Source organism: Otolemur garnettii, unplaced genomic scaffold, assembly GCF_000181295.1.
Source record: "Otolemur garnettii isolate 467f Iridium unplaced genomic scaffold, OtoGar3 scaffold00004, whole genome shotgun sequence".
NCBI lineage: Eukaryota > Metazoa > Chordata > Mammalia > Primates > Galagidae > Otolemur > Otolemur garnettii.
In genome coordinates this window covers 27,595,892-27,615,822 of record NW_003852399.1, presented here as the reverse complement: position 1 = coordinate 27,615,822, position 19,931 = coordinate 27,595,892, and the positions used below count along the sequence as shown (strand labels likewise).

General features: G+C 41.7%; 1 protein-coding gene across 2 annotated transcripts; it reads left to right on the top strand.

Annotated features, from left to right (window-relative positions):
• The first annotated feature begins 227 nt into the window (after positions 1-227).
• On the top strand, positions 228-7,863 carry OSR2 (odd-skipped related transciption factor 2). Of its 2 annotated transcripts, none has more exons than XM_003782451.1 (4): positions 228-647; positions 4,616-5,384; positions 6,429-6,528; positions 7,374-7,863. In XM_003782451.1, exons 2-4 carry the CDS (start codon positions 4,729-4,731, stop codon positions 7,446-7,448), a joined length of 831 nt encoding a protein of 276 aa, XP_003782499.1. In that variant the 5' UTR covers positions 228-647; positions 4,616-4,728; the 3' UTR covers positions 7,449-7,863. The 2 variants fall into 2 exon arrangements, with proteins under 2 accessions (XP_003782499.1, XP_003782498.1); XM_003782450.2 differs by having other exon boundaries at positions 7,292-7,863.
• Positions 7,864-19,931: the final 12,068 nt, after the last annotated feature.

Below are 19,931 nucleotides of genomic sequence, written 5' to 3'. Positions count from 1 at the left end.
CAGAATGAGGAAAAGTAGTACGGAGGAGGAAGAGGGTGGGCGTCAGTGTTTGTGTATGAGTTTTGAACTGAGTCACCTTCGGCTCTCTGGAAACCTGTGCCTTTAAGACTCAGTTGCTATCCAAACACAAGTAAACAGAGTGGACCATTAGCAGGCGCCCGGCGTGGAGGCGGAGTCAGGGAGCCCGGGGCCCCGCTCCGCCGCGCGACGCCCGCCCGAAGGGGAGGCGGGGCCGCTACTAAAGCCCTAGACTCTGGGCCCTGAGCAGCCTAGGGAGGTACGCGGGCGGGGACTGAGCTCTGCGCGCTTGCTGCCTGAGGGTGATGGCCCAGCGAGGCTGCTGGCTCCGACCTACCTCGGGGTCCGCGGCGAGAGACTCGCCCAGGCGCATGGTTCTGGGCGAGCGCTGATCACCAGCCCAAGCAACCTGGTTCTTCACACATTCCGCGTCCACGGACTCTGAGGAAAAGGAGGATCAGCTCTCACTTTCGCTGCTTGCAGTCCTCCAGATCATGCCCGCGACCCCCGCTACTACGCGCAGAAAAAGAAGTTTGCCAGGCGTGGACCCAATGACCTTTCCAAGGGGCGCTCCTCGCTGCCTGGACCGGGTCTGAGCGGCGCTGCCCAGGCAGACCTTTCTGCCGGAGGTGAGTGTACGTTCTGGGAAGGGGCTGTAGCTGCCCTAAGAAGAAAGAGTTTGGAGGTTCCGTAGGCGTTCAGATTCTTAGTCTGGCGTGCCACAGTCCAGATATTGTGAAAAGAAATCATATGGATGCAATCCTGGGGCGTTATGTTTCTCACTTCCTTGGATCTCGGGCTAACAACCATCCACACACACATAAACACACTAACTCACACTTGAATGTACTATTTCTTATTAGTTTTTTGGGGGGACGTTTAATCTAAGCATTCAGCAAGGCTTCTTATAAAAGCTGATCGACGTACGCTGAGATCAAACCCCACAACCCCCTCGTGTTTCCGCTCTTGCCCTAGGAAGCCCGGGTCCACCTATCCCGGAGCAGCCGTGGCAGCGCAGCACAGAGGGGCCGTGACACAGTGCTTGCCCAGCCAGAGACGCTGAAAGCGCGTCTCAAAAGGGAAATAGTTCAATCCTAGGTAATTCCCCAACCTTGCGCTGGCCTTTTGCTCTTCCCCCTCACTCTCCAGTGCTGGCAGAGGGGGCAGAAGGCAAGGTCCCCAGGGGCTTAAACGCTTGGATTCTCGAGAAATAGCAACCCAGGAAGGAGTTGCAGTCGTACGAACGAGGAGGGTAGGAAAGGTGTTTGTGGAGGGAGCTCTGGATCTGTCTTTCTACCTGGTAGCAGAGAACAAAAGAGGGTTGGCGTTTCTCGGAGCGAAACAGCGCAGATACTTTCTCTGCTAAACAAACTGCAGTCCAGAGCAGAACCAGAAAATTACTCATGCAGGGGGAGCGAGGGAGCAGAGAGAAACAGAACCCAGATTATGCGGAAGGCATCTTAATTTAATTAACTCCTTGGGAAGACAGAGGCGCTGCGCAGGGACTGGAACTTCGCCGGCGTTTTTCTCTGTTCACCTGATACAGTCTGGCATTTTTTTTTTTTTAATGATCTTACATCCACTTAGACCACAGCTCTCTGATTTCTGTAAAATTCTATTGTGGTTTGGATGGAATTCACTGAGCTTATCAGTCATTTCCCTCAGATATCAATGCACAAGTTTTAGCAGATGAATCCTATATTATTTTTAGATAATTCTGTATAATAATATTACCAAAGAGCGAGACTCCTTATCAAATTACCTTGTATTTTTTCCTCCAATGTTTTTAAAGCTTCAGTGAACTAAGTATGTACACGTCTCCGTTGTTGACAGTAAACTAAATTTTACAAAACTTCTGCACATGCCTGGAAATTCCTATGAAGAAAAATGTTGAAAGAAAAGTAGCCTTAGCGCCATCAAAATATTTATGCCTTTTCATTGGCTTAAGTTTCTTTCCTTGCAAAATTAGAAGTAACCAATGGTCTGAAACCAGATGGCAGAGAAATGACAGGAGACAGTGGTCACTGTTATTGCCTGAAAGAGAGTGTGGGAACTTTGTGGCTCAGTTCTAGACAAAACGAAAGTATTTTAAATCTCTGCATTGACTTAAAACTTTTTTTGACACACATTTCCAGAAACTAAAGGAGAGTGTGGAAATCTAAACATACTGATTATTTATGGCAAAAGTGTTTGGTTGATATTTAGGGTTGTTCTGTTTATAAATTATCTGACCTGCAAATGAATACAAATACATGCTATAGAATAGCCTTTTGTGCCAACATGAACCTGAGTTATAGTAGAGCCATTAATTTCTCTGGTATAAGCTATTTGGAGAAAAGAGGGAAAGATGGCACTCAACTTTCTGTGGCAGAATTAACGCGTGTAACCTTAGGGCAGAGTTCACTTTGTGCATTTGTAATGGAAATCACAGATCATGATAGTCCTTCAGTAGACAATTCACCACTTCCCTCTCTCCACACCGTATGGTGGGAATTGTGCTTTGCCTCCCATATTTCTTTCTAAGAACTGTAGTCCAGTGGTACAGCCAAATAATAATTTTGGCTTCTTCTCTATGGGGGAGAGGCTGTTTTTCAATACTGGAGGAGGAGATAATGTTTTGAATCTCTGGAAAATCAGCAAAGAGAAGGAAATAAAGGTGTAATTTTTAATTGAAAGGGAAATAATCAGATAGATTACCAGACATGTTAGTAGAATCCTTTTTTCCTAGCTCCCTAGCAGCGGTCTTGAGTGTTGGTGCTGAACAAAAAACAAATCATGATTTGTGGTGGGAAAGTTTATTACTAATGGGAGTTTACAGTTTCGGTTGAATGATCTGACTGAGCCCCTCTGACTGTTACACACCTCTCATTAACTCCCAGCCTGAACTCCCAGACCGCTTACCACCAAGGAGAAGCGATTCATTAATAAATCTCTGTCTCTGAGCCCTTACAGAGGAGGAAGATGCGGGCCCCACAGAGGCAGCCAGATTCTGCCTTGCCGGAGTGCTCTGTCTTTAGCGTTGCCCCCATACAGAGCCACAGGCAATACTTCACGACGCTTCAGAGAAGAAAATTCAGGCGCAGAAAGGGGAGGGTGGAGAGGAAGAGCTGTACAGACTCTCCTACCTTCTAGCGAGGGTCAAACTCTAGGCGTGGTAGTTGGCCACGCACGATAGCCTGCCTGGCCTTTGTCCAGCAAGAGCATAGAGCTCTGAGTCCCGCAACTGGGGAGCTGCCGTCCGAGGGAAGGCCAGTGACCGCCGAACAGGCAGAACCCGCTTCTACAAAGGGGGTGGCATTGGGAGACGGTGGGCCCGAGAATGCAGATGAGGTGGTTCCAGGAACTCGGGGCTATAATCAGACCTCTGCGTCTCAGCGTTGCCTTCGGGGGCATAGAGAAGAGGGGAGCTCCCTGCTTAGGCCCAGGCCGCAGACCCCAGGCTCGGCTTCTTGGTGGAGAGAGCACAGACGCGCACACCTCTAGGCCGATAAACAACATTCCTGCGGATCTACAGGGCTGTACTCAGCCCACTGCTGCTATCCTGCAGCGCCTACCCTTTTCCTCCCCAGGGAGCGCTTCCTTCTCCTCTGCTCTCTCCAGGGGCCTCCTGCATGTAGGGGACGTTCCTGGTGCCAGGCCGAGAAGCAACTCCGGCCTCCGGAGAGCTTGGCTCTGAGTCTAGGAAAGGGGGTTCCGGCCCCCGGGACGTTCTCCGCCCCCAACCCCCTCCCTCCAGGAACCCGAACCATCTGGAAGGGATCTTGGTGGGGGGTGAGGGAGGGCAGCCCCAGGGAAGGAGGAGGGAGCGATTCTAGGCCGAATCCAGCCCCTGAGGTGTCACTTTTCTTTCCTGCGGCCCGTCACCGCTGATAAATGGGACTGAGGCAGAGGAAGGAAAAATAAAACCTCGGAGGTCAGCGCGGGGCTAGGCGGGCCCCTCCGAGGGCTCTCTGGCCCGGGAGGATGAAGCGCACCAGGGCCGCGTTCCCGCATGCCGGGTGTGGCCGGGATAGGCGCGGGAAAGGTGGCCGGAGGGCGGCGCGGCAAGTGCTACTCGCAGCTAGAGAAGCTGCGGCCCTGACCAAAACCCGACCCAACACCAGTCCCTCACCCCCACCCGGGGGGGCTCTGCGAGCCAGCGTGGTTGCCTGAGCTTCGCTTGACGGGATGGGTGGGCTAGTCTGAGTGCTGTCCCGGCTGACCCCCCAGCTCACCCGACTATCTTCCGCTCCGTGGGTGCCCAGAAACAGACCTTCCTGCCAGTGTTCAGAAAGGCCTGAAGCCTTGGAAGTGGTCGCCGCACAAGAGGATCCCCCTAAGATAGTAGACCTGACAAAGCTAAGCCTGGGTTTGGGGAACCCCATCTCAGGCCCGCTCACCGGGTGCTACGTCCTGCTCCATCTCCCGTCCGTGAGAATTTGTTGGGCAGGTGCTATGCCATCCTCTCTTGGCCTCTCTTGGGGGGGGGTCTTAGAGTAAGTAGGGTGGGGAGAGAGACTTAGAAGGAAGATGTGGTAGCTCACAGGCGCCAAGGGCAGACGGAGCTGGCTTGGATAATAGTCAACGGTTTCTCCTTCTCTTCCCCTGCCATTTTTAGGGCCTTGTCTACGAGCTGTTGTCTCACTGGGTTTTCATCAAAGCCCCACGCCCACCGGCCTCTGAGTCCTGGAAGAAAGGGGCGGCCCCCTCCGCCTCCCAGTATCCTGGAAAATGGGGAGCAAGGCCCTGCCAGCGCCCATCCCGCTCCACCCCTCGCTGCAGCTCACCAATTACTCCTTCCTGCAGGCCGTGAACACCTTCCCGGCCGCAGTGGACCACCTGCAGGGCCTGTATGGTCTCAGCGCTGTGCAGACCATGCACATGAACCACTGGACGCTGGGATATCCCAACGTGCACGAGATTACCCGCTCCACCATCACCGAGATGGCGGCGGCCCAGGGCCTAGTGGACGCGCGCTTCCCTTTCCCGGCTCTGCCCTTTACCACCCACCTATTCCACCCCAAGCAGGGGGCCATTGCCCACGTGCTCCCAGCCCTGCACAAGGACCGGCCGCGTTTTGACTTTGCCAACTTGGCAGTGGCTGCCACACAAGAGGATCCCCCTAAGATAGGAGACCTGACAAAGCTAAGCCCGGGTTTGGGCAACCCCATCTCAGGCCTCAGTAAATTGACTCCGGACAGAAAGCCCTCCCGAGGGAGGTTGCCCTCCAAAACGAAAAAAGAGTTTATCTGCAAGTTTTGCGGCAGACACTTTACCAAATCCTACAATTTGCTCATCCATGAGAGAACCCACACAGACGAGAGGCCGTACACGTGTGACATCTGCCACAAGGCCTTCCGGAGGCAAGATCACCTGCGGGATCACAGGTGAGGTGGAGGAAAAGGTTGGTGGGGAGAGAGAAAGTGAATTTGTTTTGGATACAGAGTCCTAACAGACATTCTAAGTGTCTCTGGAGTCTCCTCTTATCCTTCCCCTGCCGGCTTCTGCTAATAGCTAATCCTCCAAATCTACCTTCCCCTCTCAACCGCCCCCCGCCAGCAGGCCCTGCTGCTTCTTGATTGGGATGGGAGAGGGAGGAAGGGTCAACCCTTGCTCAACCCCGGGCAAGAAAATCTGTGGGTTTCCTGTTCCCCCGGTAGATCGATCACCTTGGGGAGGAGGGCAGGAAAAAAAAAGCGAGAGACCCTAGAGTCTTGCCTGTGGTGGTCTGGCAGTCCTGGCTGCGGTTGGACCATTTCTGGAAATCTGCTCCGGTTTCCTCCCTGCTAGCCCCCGCCCCATTCCCCAGGTGCACCCCAGAGCGGGCCACCGAGACCCTTTTAAGCGGCATTTGTGGGGGGTCTTGAGGTCACCGAATTTAGAAACAGCTCCCACCTCCCCTCTAGGATCTTAAACTTTGCATTATTAAATGGCAATTGAAGAAATATTATAACGTTAAATACTTCTGTCCTGTGAAAACTCAGGAGTGGGGATGAAGCTATCTTTCCCGGACCCTACCTGCTGTTCTCTAAGCTGGGACTTCTGTACCCATCCTCCGGGCTGTTAGGGATTCGCTAAAAATCAGTCCGCCGATACTCAGCCTTGCCTTGAATCCTGACTTGGCCGGTTTAAATCCCAGAGAAAACCGTGGAGGCCAATAAGGACTCCTCTGGCAAGATTTCGAGCTCCAGAATACGCCAGAGAGGGCGATCAAGTGTAGATAAAGCCTTTGCCCGCCGGTGAATGTTTTGAAAAATTTGTTAGTTGAGGTTAACCATTAAAACAATTATGCGGAAAAATAATCTAAAAACATAAATTATGGAAATCATATTTCTTTTATTCTTCCGCGACTTCTTTTTGAGTAATTGTCAAAAGAAACTCTTCACCGTCAGGGTAAAGCCATTTCAATGAAACCTTATATTGATTTTCAGGTATATCCATTCCAAAGAAAAACCCTTCAAATGTCAGGAATGTGGGAAAGGATTTTGTCAGTCTAGAACTCTAGCTGTTCACAAAACCTTACATATGCAGGTAAGTTTGTTTTTTTGTTTAAAAACTGACTAGTTCATTTTATCATTATTCCTTTACAAAAGGTGTTCAAAAGACAAGATGCTTCTCTTAAAAGGGCCTATTTAGATTAGTTCTCTAGGTGGGGAAAAGCAGCACTCTTGATTTTTTAATACATAAAAATCTTGTTAACATAATGCATTTTTATATTTTTCTTAAAGAACAGGCCACTCGGTTTATTGTAATTGCTAATTTTAGAATTTTTTTTTTTCATCCAATCTGCCCTGTATTTAAAACTTTCGTGTTTGGGAGGAAATAAAGGTAATTTTGATAATGGAGGCATGGTGAAATCCCATACGCTGTCTTTCCCAGGGGCCTCATAATTTGTAGCTTTCAGAACATTGAGGAATAGTTTAATTTTCCAGCAAAGAGGAGCCTTATTACCCGGGAGAATGTCGTTCCTTAAGAGAGGATTAAGGATTTCCCTTCTCTCTTTTCCTGCCTGTGACATGGTGATGAAATGTGAAGAGCTAGAAATTACAAAGCCCCCCGTGGTGGCCACGGGTCTGCCTCCCCAGTTATCAGTGTAATCGGGCCTCTGTGTGTGCCTGCACGTGTGTTTTCGTGATTGGAGGATTAGGAGCAAAGATTTGTTCCTACAAGTCCCCTCTTTTGTTGTCATGGAGTGTTATGTTAACGCTTGTGATACCGATAAGACAGAAACTATTGAGAAGGGTGTAGTGGTGGTGTGAAGGATTAATCCTTTGCTTGCTTCACATCTGAACAGGAATCTCCACACAAATGTCCCACATGTGGAAGAACCTTTAATCAGAGAAGTAATCTGAAAACTCACCTTCTCACCCATACAGACATCAAGCCCTACAGCTGCGAGCAGTGCGGCAAAGTGTTCAGGCGAAACTGTGATCTGCGGCGGCACAGCCTGACTCACACCCCGCGGCAGGACTTCTAGAGAAGCCCAGGATCTGCCCGGTGCCGCCGCTGCTCCCTCCCCAGACACTTCTCCACGTCTCCTCCTGGGGGAGGGGGTCCCACCCCCAACCCTTCACTGACCCCAGATCTTCCCCGGCTGCAGCCACACCTGTAGCTCCAGGGAGTTAACTCTGCTCCAGGACTGAGAACTGTAGAAAGGCACACACTCCATCCCTTCACAAAGAGCATATGCTAGTTTCTTGTAGATATTCACAGCTCATTTTAGAGCTCTGTACATAATGTTGTGGGTCTTTGTCTTGTTGTTTTGTTTTTATATCTTGTTGGATGCACCTAGCTATGGAAAATGGAAGCCAAATTTATCTTTAAAGACTGTATTTTCAAAATAAAAAATTTTCTTGTTTGTTTCAACACTTCCACAAAAAGTGTCTTGCTATTTAACTTCTGTTTTTTTCTAAATTCTAGAAAAGTGGGCTGCCTCTAAATGATTCAATACTGAAGGGCATTCTTTATGCCAAGGTTTAAAAAATGGGACTTCTCAGAATTCTCCTCCTGAAATGTCAGCCCTTCCCTTTTTGTACTATGGCTTTTTGGAATTGGACAATTGGGCTGTCTCTTGACTTTTCAAAGACATTAAAATTGATATTCCTGAAGTTTTACCCCCTTTTGTTTATTCCAATTCCTTGTGTATTATTACTTTAGATAAAAGCAATATTCTGGTCATTATTAATAACAAGCAATTTTTAATAGTTGCTTACTGGAAAGCACCTGGTGAGAAGCAGCATAAAGCAGAGACCAGAGCTCACCACTTCATTTTTTAATAGTCCTTAGCCTGTTGTTCCAGTTTATGATGGGCAACTCTTACCATTAGACTTTGAACACTATGATTTATCACTGTAGACAGAGACCTTATCCTGCCTTCAGGAGAGAAGTCTAAAATCACGCAAGAAGGTAGGACTTTCAAGATCTGAACGAGAGGAAAAAGGGGAAACTACTTAGCTATGTTTGCACAAAGCATTTCTTTTCAAGGGTGGAGATCCTTTCTTCTAGAAGGTTAGGATTTCTCTGCAAAGCAAACTGAGTTCGGTTACTAACAAGATTTCCATCACTGGTTGGCCTTTTGTCCCTGGGAAAAGGCCAGAAGGGCAGTTTACTCCATGTATAGAACTTGTGGCAAATATGTAATCACTTTCTGAAGCATTTCAACCTTTTCCAAATAGTTCCTGAGGAATACGTGACATCAGTAGGATGATAACCCTGACGTGCAGTGTAGGATATGGGTGGGAGGCTTTGGATGTAGACAAACAGTAGTACTGTGTGGAGACTAAAAGGAAAGCGCCTGAACTGAAAGGAGGAACACCCAACAGGATGAGATTTTTTTAAATTAGCATATTTGTGTGAGGATCATATATTTCACTTTTAGGGCAACATGTCCTGTTTATACCTTAGAATCCTCCAGAAAGGTAGATAGGGATTTGAGGACTATGTCAAAATTTTTTATGACTACCTTGTTTAATACAATTTACTAAGAGATTTCAAAAAGTGTTCCCAGCTCACTGATTAGCCTGTACTCAGGGAAGTGGGCTACAAGTCAGTTCTCTGCAACAAAGTGTCCACTTACCAGCCTCTGTGTCTAAGGTATCCCTCAGCATGGGCTACACCCAAAGGCTTCCTGAGAAGGGGCAGGGATGGAGCATGGAGTGCATGTGTGTGGTAGTTAGAGGAATGAAACAGTTGTTTGTTTTCTTTTATTTGTACAGAATTAACTCAGTGACCTCCCTATCCCTCCTCTCTCAAGATCCTGTTCCCCTTGGCTTAGGAGATTTGAATACTTTAGGGCAGGGTTACACATTGACTGTCCCTAGAGCCCCCTAATCCTACAGGCTTTTTCCATATAGTCTCACAGCCCCGCCCCTTCCCTATTGACTACAAGTGTCACAGCTCCATCACACAGGGTTCAGTCAAATTATCAAAGACTGACCCTTGCTCTCTATCAGGCTGAAGGCATGTCCTTGAAGTCCCCTACACAGAAATACAGAAATAGGTGCAACCAGAATATTGTTGCTCTGGATTTATTTTAGTTAGGAAAAAAATGGAAATCAGAAGGGAAACAAAGAACAGAGGAGAAAGTGGAGACAGTGGTAAGAACATACATATACGGTTTCAAAAATTAAGCTTAATTATTTACAATGAATTTATTAATTAATAAAACCTTATTATGTGTCAAACTCTAAGCTAGGTTCTACTGATTTTCATGATCAGATTCTGCCTTTCTATAACTTGTGACATATTTTTGAAATCTTGACTACTTAGATAATTTAAAAACCTACAATTGGGTTTAACAGTGTCCCTCAATCTAAACTCTTATATCTAGCATCTACTGAGGCTCAGAAAGGACCCAGCTTCCATCAGAGTAGACTGTTCCACACATTCTTCATGATTCTGAGTGAACTTTTTAACAGTGATTCCTCTCCAAATTCTGAGGATTGTTTTCTTCTTCTTTAGACTATCCAAATATACAGGAAATGAATCTTATGTAGGACAAATTTATGAGACATCATAGGGAAAAAATGTTGTATCTTAGGGAATTGATCTGTTGGGCTCTTTAGTTCAGAGAAAAGTAATTCTTTTTTTTAGAGACAGAGTCTCACTTAGTCACCCTCAGTAGAGTGCTGTGGCATTACAGCTCACAGCAACCTCCAGCTCTTGGGCTTAGGTGATTCTCTTGTCTCAGCATCCTGAGCAGCTGGGACTACAGGCGCCTGCCACAACATCCGGCTATTTTGTTGTTTTTGTTGTTGCAGTTTGGCCAGGGCTGGCTTGAACCCGCCATCCTTAGTATATAGGGCCAGAGCCTTACTCAGTGAGCCACAGGCACTGCTCAGAGAAGAGTAATTCTTTAAGGTTGTTGGGGTTGTTTTGTTTTGTTTTTGTTTTTTTAGACAGAATCTCACTCTGTCACCCTGGGTAGAGCACCATGGCATCATAGTCACAACAACCTCAAACTCTTGGACTCAAGGAATCCTCTTGCCTCAGCCTCCCAAGTAGCTGGGACTATAGGCACCTGTCACAACACCTGGCTACTTTTTCCATTTTTAGTAGACAGGGTTTCTTGCTCTTGCTCAGTCTCTTCTTGAACTCCTGAGCTCAAGCAATCCACCCATCTCAGCCTCAAAAATGCTAGGATTATGGGCGTGAACTACCACGCCTGGCTATTCTTTGAGTTTCAGATTGGCCTGTGTTTTCTTACTCCCTCTACCATAGCCAGTCATAACGTGATGCTACAGAACTTCATGAACAATAGTTAAGCATTACTCTTGAACTGTGACTATAATCTCATCTTGTAACCTATGTGTGAGATTTAAAAAACAATTTCTAAAGATGAACTACATTGTGAAAAATAGTTAATATAAAATTATGAATGTGTGTTAGGTGCTTGCGCTGATGCTAATCTTGATAGGTAGGTCATTATAGGACTAGTGCTGTATAATTGTAGCAATTAATATGCTATTTTGCACAGGCACATTCTCGTTTACATGAGGAAGATTTTCTAAAATTTAACTGTAGGGCAATTAAATATTTAAAAAGTCAACAAATCCAAAATCCTAAGTTATAAATAGGTTCAGCTACAACTAGTGATAAAATCAGAGGTAGTTACTGGGAATTTCTTGTGTTCATTTGCGAGATATCAGCATAGACATTAGAGCCTCTTTACTTTACAGTATTTATCAGGCCCCCAACTTAAATTTTAGAGGGGCAGCTTGGAAAGCACTTAGGAAACATTAGTTCTGGAAGATTGTCAACACTACAGACTAGATACATTTGGATTAAATAGTGTAAACTCTACAACAAATTTTAATACAAGAAGAGTATTAGCATAATTGGTTGCCTTTATTTTTACTGACATAATTTTAATATTATTATAATAAAAGAGAAAAATTGATGAAATCATATAGCATATCAAAAATAGGAATAACTTCTGTATTTTACAGGTTTATTTGTGTTCACCTTTATTAGCATGCTGCATATTGAGACTGTATTTCCCAATTTTTCCTTCTAAAATGTAACTTGCCACTTACAGCTACCTCTCCTGACAGCAATGAGCAATGAAGGGCGTGGGGATTCAGAATGATCCTGCTTTGATGACTTGAGATATTTCAAGTTCATTCCTGCTGCTTTTTTTTTTTTAATTGCTTGTTGGTTTCCCCCCAACACAAATTACTTTATTTTCTAAGCTATGTAAGTTTTCTTCTTAAAGCTATCCAAGGGAAAACTGATACAGAAAAACTGTACATAACCTAAATAGCCCAGAAAAGGAAAATTATTACATAAATTATAATTGCCATATGTGCTAGGATACTTTCTATTATCTTATACAAAACAGAAAACCTACCTAAAAGGGTGTTGGATAACAGAGAATTTATCTTTTCATGTAACAAGAAGTCTGGAGGTCTTCTTGAGACTTTGGAGGTCCAAGGATGTATAATTAATCAGGATGACAGAATCATCTCCCATCCAGTTCTTCCTGTTTCTATTGTTAGTGTGTCAGCTGGGCTCCCTTCTGGGCCACAAGATGGCTGGGACAGCTCCAAGTACCAGCTTCACTCCGCCCTCCTCATAGACGTTCCATAGCAGAAAAAGGGACTATTTCTTTCTTATATCATTATTTAAGAACTGAGAATCTCTCCCACAAACCTAACCTATAGACTTGACTTTTTACTGTATTGGCCAGAATTAAGTTGCTTGCTCCTTCCTTAGCCAATCACTGATGTGGGGAATAGAATTGTAACACGATTGCCTTAGACTAAACAAAAATTGTCTTCTGTGCATGGAAATGCAGACAGCCTTCCCTCAAGCCCTTGACTACCTGAATTCTGTTATCAGGGAAGAAAGGAGAACTGGCTATTGTTAACACTAGGGAGAAGTTAAAAGTGAAGCTTCCATTAACAGCCTTATGTTAGGAGATGCTGATGTTAGATGCAGGATATTTAGAGTCATACACAGTATTATCTCAACTATATAAAACAAGCAAGACCTTCCAAAAACTAAGCAGAAATAAGACTAGCAGAAAATATACCAAAATATTACTAGCAGCTGCTCGTGATTGACAAAATATGCTAGGATATGTTTTTCTTCTTTTAACATTTTTCAGCTCTTCCATAATGAGTACATGCTACTTCTACAAAGGAAAAAGATAATAAACATCACTTTAAAATCTAAGATAAAGCCCTAGTTTGGTCAATATTTTAACTTTTTAATCTTGATTTATTACCTCTGACCAGTCTTTTCACACCTCGCGTAATACCTCATGATTCTAAACCATTCCTCTTAGTTATATCTTTACTTTCTAGTTTCTCTTTCTTTCCTCCTGATTTCTATGCAGATCTCCTTGTCCTATCTTTTCTCTTCTCTTATTCTGGTTCTGTGTTTTCTCCCTTTTTAGAGCTTCAATAATTCTAGGCCCCTGTTCTTCAGGTGTGAGCATTAGAATTACCCAAGGTACTTATTTCTGTCCATTCCCTAATCCGGTGGGTGACTTAGAATTTCTGGTGATAAAGACTAAGTACTCTGTATTTTAAACAAACACTTCAGGTAGTTCTTATGTGTATGAGAGACTGAGAACTTCTGCTTTAGCCTTTGACACTGGGAGTTCCTTTATCTTATCCATCAGCCATTTACTATGTGCCTACTGTAATAAACGTAAATGAATCTCAACCCACTTTATTTACGTACTCACTGTTCTTGAAGTTGTCAAATTTTCCTCTGTGTGGATGCTTACTGCTCATTCATGACCTCTCCCTCTCATCTACTTTTCTTTTGTTGCCATCCCTAATTTAAATTTTTCCTTTTTATATTAATAGACCCTTTTGGCTTTGATATTTTATTTCTTTGTTCTTGTTTGTTTTCTTAACCTGCTCACTACAGAGGCTGAAGAAGACAGAGACTATGATAAGCAATTAAAATGAGAAAATCACAAAAAGTAAAAATAATTTGTTTTTCAATTTGTTGAATGAATTGCTGTCACCCAATGACTTCTTACTTCAGCTTCTGTTTAAAGGACATTAATTTGCTGCAGTAATGCCTTATGTATTGTGGTATGGGTATATGCTGGTTTTAAGATCAGAGTTAAACTAAATAGACTTTAGATTCTTTATATTCTCACTGCACTAAAGCTTCAGAGCAAGAGGTCATTTTGTGATAAAAGTTGTGGACAGGAAGTCAGAAGATGGATTTATTTCTTTTAAAGCTCTGCAACTGTCTATGGACAAGACATTTAACCTCTCTGAGACTCAGTTTCTCATCTGTGAAATGAGCATTTGTACTATACAATTTAAATGATCCTCTCTAGTTTGTGAGATTTACGGTTCTCATTGAGGAATGCATAAGTTCATTTTTAGAAAAGTATGTTGACTTCACAGAAGCTAGAAAATATCAAGCAATCACATTACTCTGTCCCATAAAGTTTTTAATTAACTCAATAAAAATAAGTATAAACTTATTTATACTTATTAAATACCTTGTACCTTGAAACTTATTTACACTTATTAAATACCTAAATACCTTGAAACTATTGTTATCATTTATTTTCTTAAAACTATTAAAGTTTTTAAGATTCTGCAGAGTTTGTTGGTTGAAAGTAATGCTTTTATGCTGAAAAGTAGATCTACTTTTTTTTCCAGAAAATAAAAACCATCGTGTTTATTGTTAAAAAATTCAAAATAGTGAAGAGCACATAAAGTAAGTCTCTTATCATGAACTCCCGCCCCAATGAATGAATTCTCTTAATTCCACTCCCCAGAGGTAGCCATTATTAAAATTTTTGGTATATCTTTTTTGGCATTTTACTATAGGTATCCAGATGTAAGTGTGTACATAAAAACACATACAAATAGGATTATACTGTATTACTATTTTGCAACTTGCTTTTTTCCCTCAACTTAACAATAAAACAACATGTAAATTGGGTCTATTTTACCCTATCAATATAAATAAATCTGCCCTAATGTAGTGGAAGAAACAAAACAAAACTAAGGACTTTTAAGCCTGAGAACTATTTCTTATTCATTAGAATTTAACATGGAGAAATAGAAAAATAATTCTGTTACTGAAATTATTTACAAAACGCCATCCTTAACTGACAAACTTTAGTCCCCTATCTTCATAAAGGCAGCTGAGAGAGTGCCTGAAGGGTTTTGAGGATTCTGCAAGGTGTGTCATATTATGGTTCACATCAGTGCACACTGATATATCTCGCTGGCAAGAACTGAAAGATACAGTTCTTAAATCCCTTGGTGACCCATTATACATGGATCATTGACAAGATAGAATGTAATAGCTCCTGTCTTTTTACCAAGGTAAACTTCCCAGTGAAACTGCACTCTTCACGCTACACATTTTTATCTAAATAAGACAATTAATGGAGGGGAAAAAAAACTACATAAAGTAGATAATACTAACGTTCTCATATTCTTTATTATATTTTAATATTTACTAAGTGAGGAAATAGTAGATGTTAACTGCAGAGACTAAGACTGAGAAACTTTTCCCATAACCTACCTTTCCAAATAGAAAGACTGAATGAATTGCACAAGATCCAGCGTTTGGAACACCAAGTTAAACTCATAGACATTTTACTTGTCTAAGGCAGCATTAAAACAGTAGTTCAATTGGTATTATGGGTCCCAATTTAACGTTCCCATTATCCTAGTGTAACAGTCAGCACTTTCCTATCCTAAAAAGTTTTTTCATTTGTGAACAGGTTCCTAAAGAGTCATAGCTTTCAGAGGGACTTACTTACAGACCTCTGCAGTATTTACTATGGCACAATGTTTATGCAACATTACATATTGACAGTGCTGTGTTGTAAATATCATAATGTGATGACAGGACATGGCCATGATTTTATGTGGTTCTGATCTAGAGCTTCCTGACAGTTCCTTATTTTATGTTAGTCTTCTTTACTGCTTTAAGGATTCTGCTGCATTTCTATCTGTTTAGAGACAGAAAAAGTTAGAAATGAAAAGATAATGCTCCTGTCAATTTGATTAACATTTCATTTCCTGCCCAGGCCAAAAGAAAAAAAAATTGCTTAATTAACCATCTCAATAAGAATATAGGCAATTGAGTCAGATATTATGACCTACCCTAGTGAAGTTAAAGACATACAATGCATGTATATCCCTTTGACCCAGCAAGTCCACTAAAGGAACTCAAGCACATCTGCAGAAAGAAAGACAAGAACATTCTCTGAAATATTCTCTTGAAAAACTCAAGGGAACATAAAAGTCCACTAGGACAAGAATGGATATATAAATCATAAATATGTATTTAAAGGAATACCATATAGTAGTTAAAATGACCAGATTAGCACCACGTGTATCAGCATGGATTAATCTCAAGCACACAATGTAATGCTGGGTGGGAAAAAAGCAAGCTGCAGAGTAAGTATCTATCATTCATGGGAAGTTTGAACACATGGTATGTGATTTATATAGTGAAAATATAAAATATTCTTAGAAATGATAAACACCAAAGTCTGGATAGTGGTTACCTTTAGGGAGAAAGAGGCAAGAAATTAGAGACCAGTACACATTGAGGGGGGAATCTCAATTGTATTTTTGATATTTTACTTTTTTCTTTTTAATTTTTATTTATTTATTATTATTATTTGTGTGTGTGTGTGGTTGCAGTTTGGCCAGGGCCGGGTTCAAACCTGCCACCCTCAGTATATGGGGCCAGCGCCCTACTTGCTGAGTCACAGGCGCCCCCACCTTTTTTCTTTTTTAAACAGGGTTATTGTTATTTTCTTTCTGAGACAGGGTCTTGCTCTGTCACCCAAGCTGGAGTGCAGTGGCATAATTAGAGCTTACTGCAGCTTCAAGCTCCTAGGCTCAAGCAATCCTCTTGTCTCAGCCTCCCCAAAAGCTAGGACTACAGGTACCATCCACACTTGACTATTTTTTATTTTTTGTAGTGATGTACTCTTGTTGTATTGCCAACCTGGTCTCAAATTCCTTCCCTCCAGGGATCCTCCCACTTCGGTTGCCCAAAATGCTACAATTACAGATGTGAGCTACCATGCCTGGCCAGTATTTTATTTTTTAAAGAAATCTGAAGAAAATATAGAAATTAAGACTTAACAAAACTGAATGATGGATATAAGATTATTTGTTATTTTAGTCTCTGTACTTTTCTATATGCTTGGAAATGTTCATAATTAACTTTTTTCCACACACAAAAAATCAGATATAAGAGCCGAAAGGGACTTTAGATTTTTAATAAGCAGCTACTTTGTGATGTTAGAGACACTCTGGTGCCCTAGAGAGACAAAGTCTTTACCGTCTTAGAGCTTATATCTACAAGAAAGGGACCAAATTTAAAAATAGACAGGATATTAATAAGGATCACACAGAGGATTTCATTTCATTTGAGGATGAGTAAACTGAGGTGCAAAAAATTAACTGAGTTCCCCAAGTTACAAGCTGCCTCTCTGAGTCTTTCTGCATACTTCTGTTTTCCCCTGGTAACTCTCTAACTTAGTGTTATTGTAATTATTGATAGTATTAAGTGCACTGATAGTGCCACATTTGTAGTCATCTTTAAGATACAAAGCATAGATGCAAATTTATCAAATGCTAAAACTTAAAATAACTTTAAATTCTTGGAATATTTTGAACATTACATTAAATTTACACAACCTTCTTGTTACCTCTGTTTCATGGTGAGGAAAGAAACAAATGAGGGAGTAAAGTGGGGTGAAGAAAATTGCCTAAGGCTCTGCAGGAAATAAGAGTGACAAGTTCTGGACCAGAATTCAGAACTCTGACTAATCTAATGCAAAATCTTGACTATCTTTCTTTCTGATCTTCCCTTTCAGGTTACTGTGCCTCACTTCCCCATATTTCTGTAGAACCAGCCCTGCTCTTTTGAAAATTGTCAGAAAAGAGCCCTTAGCACTAATATCTCAGCAGATAAACTGAGGGTTTTTTCACTTTCAAATTGCAAATTCATTGGTAAAAAATGTTTTATGTAAACTTTTGTGTCTATTTAAATGTGCAAACTCTTCCGTCCAGATGGTCTCAAAGAATGTTCAGAGAAATCATTTTCCAGACACAACTGTTCTATTCAGAAACTTGAAGACAGGTATCAGGTGAGCTTTTATACACTGTTGGAAAGTAAAGGAAGTAGAAGAAGAAAATGATTATGGTGACCTAATCTACCTAGATGGTGTTATGACATTCATTCTGCTTATAAAATCCTAGCATTCATAAAGCTTCTATCAAAGCAATTACCTTCATTTCTATTAAAATAATTGTTTTAATATTATAGCTAAAAGTGATTGTTTCAGCTTCTTCTTCTTGAGTTTGTTAAAAAAGAAATGATCACTTGTAGAAATGAAGTCTTCATAGGGAAAAATTATTTTGAGCAGAATTTAAATATCCAATGTCAGAAGGCACTATGGTCTAACACTAGTGCTACCCAGGGGTCCATCAGCAGCCTTTACCCCTGTGCACCACCCACTTCCCTACAAAGCTGATTACAGGTTTATGTAGTAAGTGCCCAATATTGACTGGTACAGGAACACTCCAGAATTACTTATTATCTTCATTTTCCAATGAATTCTTTCTTCCCTTGGCTGATGTGTGAAGCTAGGCTTCTAAGGACTTCCTCAGTGTCCTTATTAAGAACATCTGTGAAGAGCATCAGAATGAAGTGTTGAATTTCACCCATTTGGATTTCATTAAAGTGTCTATAGTTGTCAAGCATTTAGAAAGTCAAGACACTAAGAGTTTGGGGTTTGACCCAAAGGAAATTGGTCCTCATTTTAAAGCTAAACAGGAGGGATAACTGAGCCAAAGTTTTTTAGCAAGTAGGAGATTTTTTAAAAAATTATTCCTTTCAGATACATGCCTGTAAAGTATGAAAGTTTAAACAGTCATACTTTATAATAGTGAGTTCTCTATCTTGCCAAAACAAAGTGTAGGTTTATTGCAGAGGTTCTTAACCCAGAGTTCATGGACCTTTAGTGGGTCCATAGGTAGACTTCAGAGAGTCCATAAACTCTGTGAAATAGTAAGCAAAATTTTATGGGCAAATACACATGTGTATTTTTTTTTTTTTTTCCTGGGGAAAGGAAGCTGTAGCTTTCATCAGATTTTCGGGGACATCTGTGTTTCAAAAAAGGTTTAAAAATGTTGGTTTATTTTCTTACTTATTTAGCTACCTTAAAATTTTCAAAGTATCTGAATAAACAGAGTTTTAAATTTCTCTTTTTATTAAGAGTACACAAATGTACATGAATTTTAAAATCCTAGTAAGGTATACTAATTTTTAAATATTAACAAATGACCAGAATTTTGGTAATTTGTGAAATTTCCATTATGACCAAATTTACCTGGATACACACTCTAGGCTAGCCAGGCTTAACAAAAATAACCTGGCTGGATACTTGGAATAAATAACATAAAAAGAATAATTTGGTTGAAAAGTGAAAATAAATATGCCATGCTGGTGGTACAGAGCAGTAAATAACAAAGCAGCTTGAAACTTTTCTATCACATTTAGTAATATTAAGAAGTTTTCTATTTGTTTAGTCAATTATGTTCTAATTATAGTAAAGTTGGCAAGAACTAATTTATACTGTGACTCAAATCCACTGGCCATTTGTAAGTGTTGTAACATTTTAAGTGAATACCAAATAATCTGATCACCATAACCCTGATTCTAGTTCCATCTATACTTGGAACATTTAGTAAATTTAAGAGGTCTTCTTTTTTTTTAGACAGAGTTTCACTTTGTCACCCCTGGTAGAGTGCTATGGCATCATAGTTCTCAGCAACCTCAGACTCTTGGGCTCAAGTGATTCTCTTGCCTCAGTAACTGGGACTACATGTGCCCGCCACTATGCCAGCTATTTTTAGAGATGGGGGTCTTGATCTTGCTCAGGCTGGTCTCAAACTGGTGAGCTTAGGCATCCCACCCACCTTGGCGTTCAGAGTACTGGGATTACAGGCATGAGCCACTGCACCCAGCCTACGAGAGGTCATATTTTAAATTAAAATATAACATGTTATTTCTTCTCTGAATATGATTTTTAAAGAATGTTGTTTTAACTGGATACTAGAATTGCATTTGGTTTCAAAAATAGATTATTTGCTATACACTGAACTAATGACATTTTTTCACTGTAGTTTTCCTGTGAATCATCCACTTTAGATTGGAATCAAAGTACAGAATGTAGAAAGACAACATGAATCTTTGATCAAGAGGCTATTTGCTTTGTATCACAAGATAGATCTTTGTTTTATATCACAGGAACGTGCCCAGGTTATTCTTTCTGTTCAACTTACTCAGACATCAGTCTACTTTGTTTTATCCTTGCTCCTTGGGCAGCAAGGCTTCCTTGGTCACCTTCTTGAATTACCTATCCTCTCAGACAGATCTTTTGCTTATTATACATGAACCTGGCTTGCTTCCAA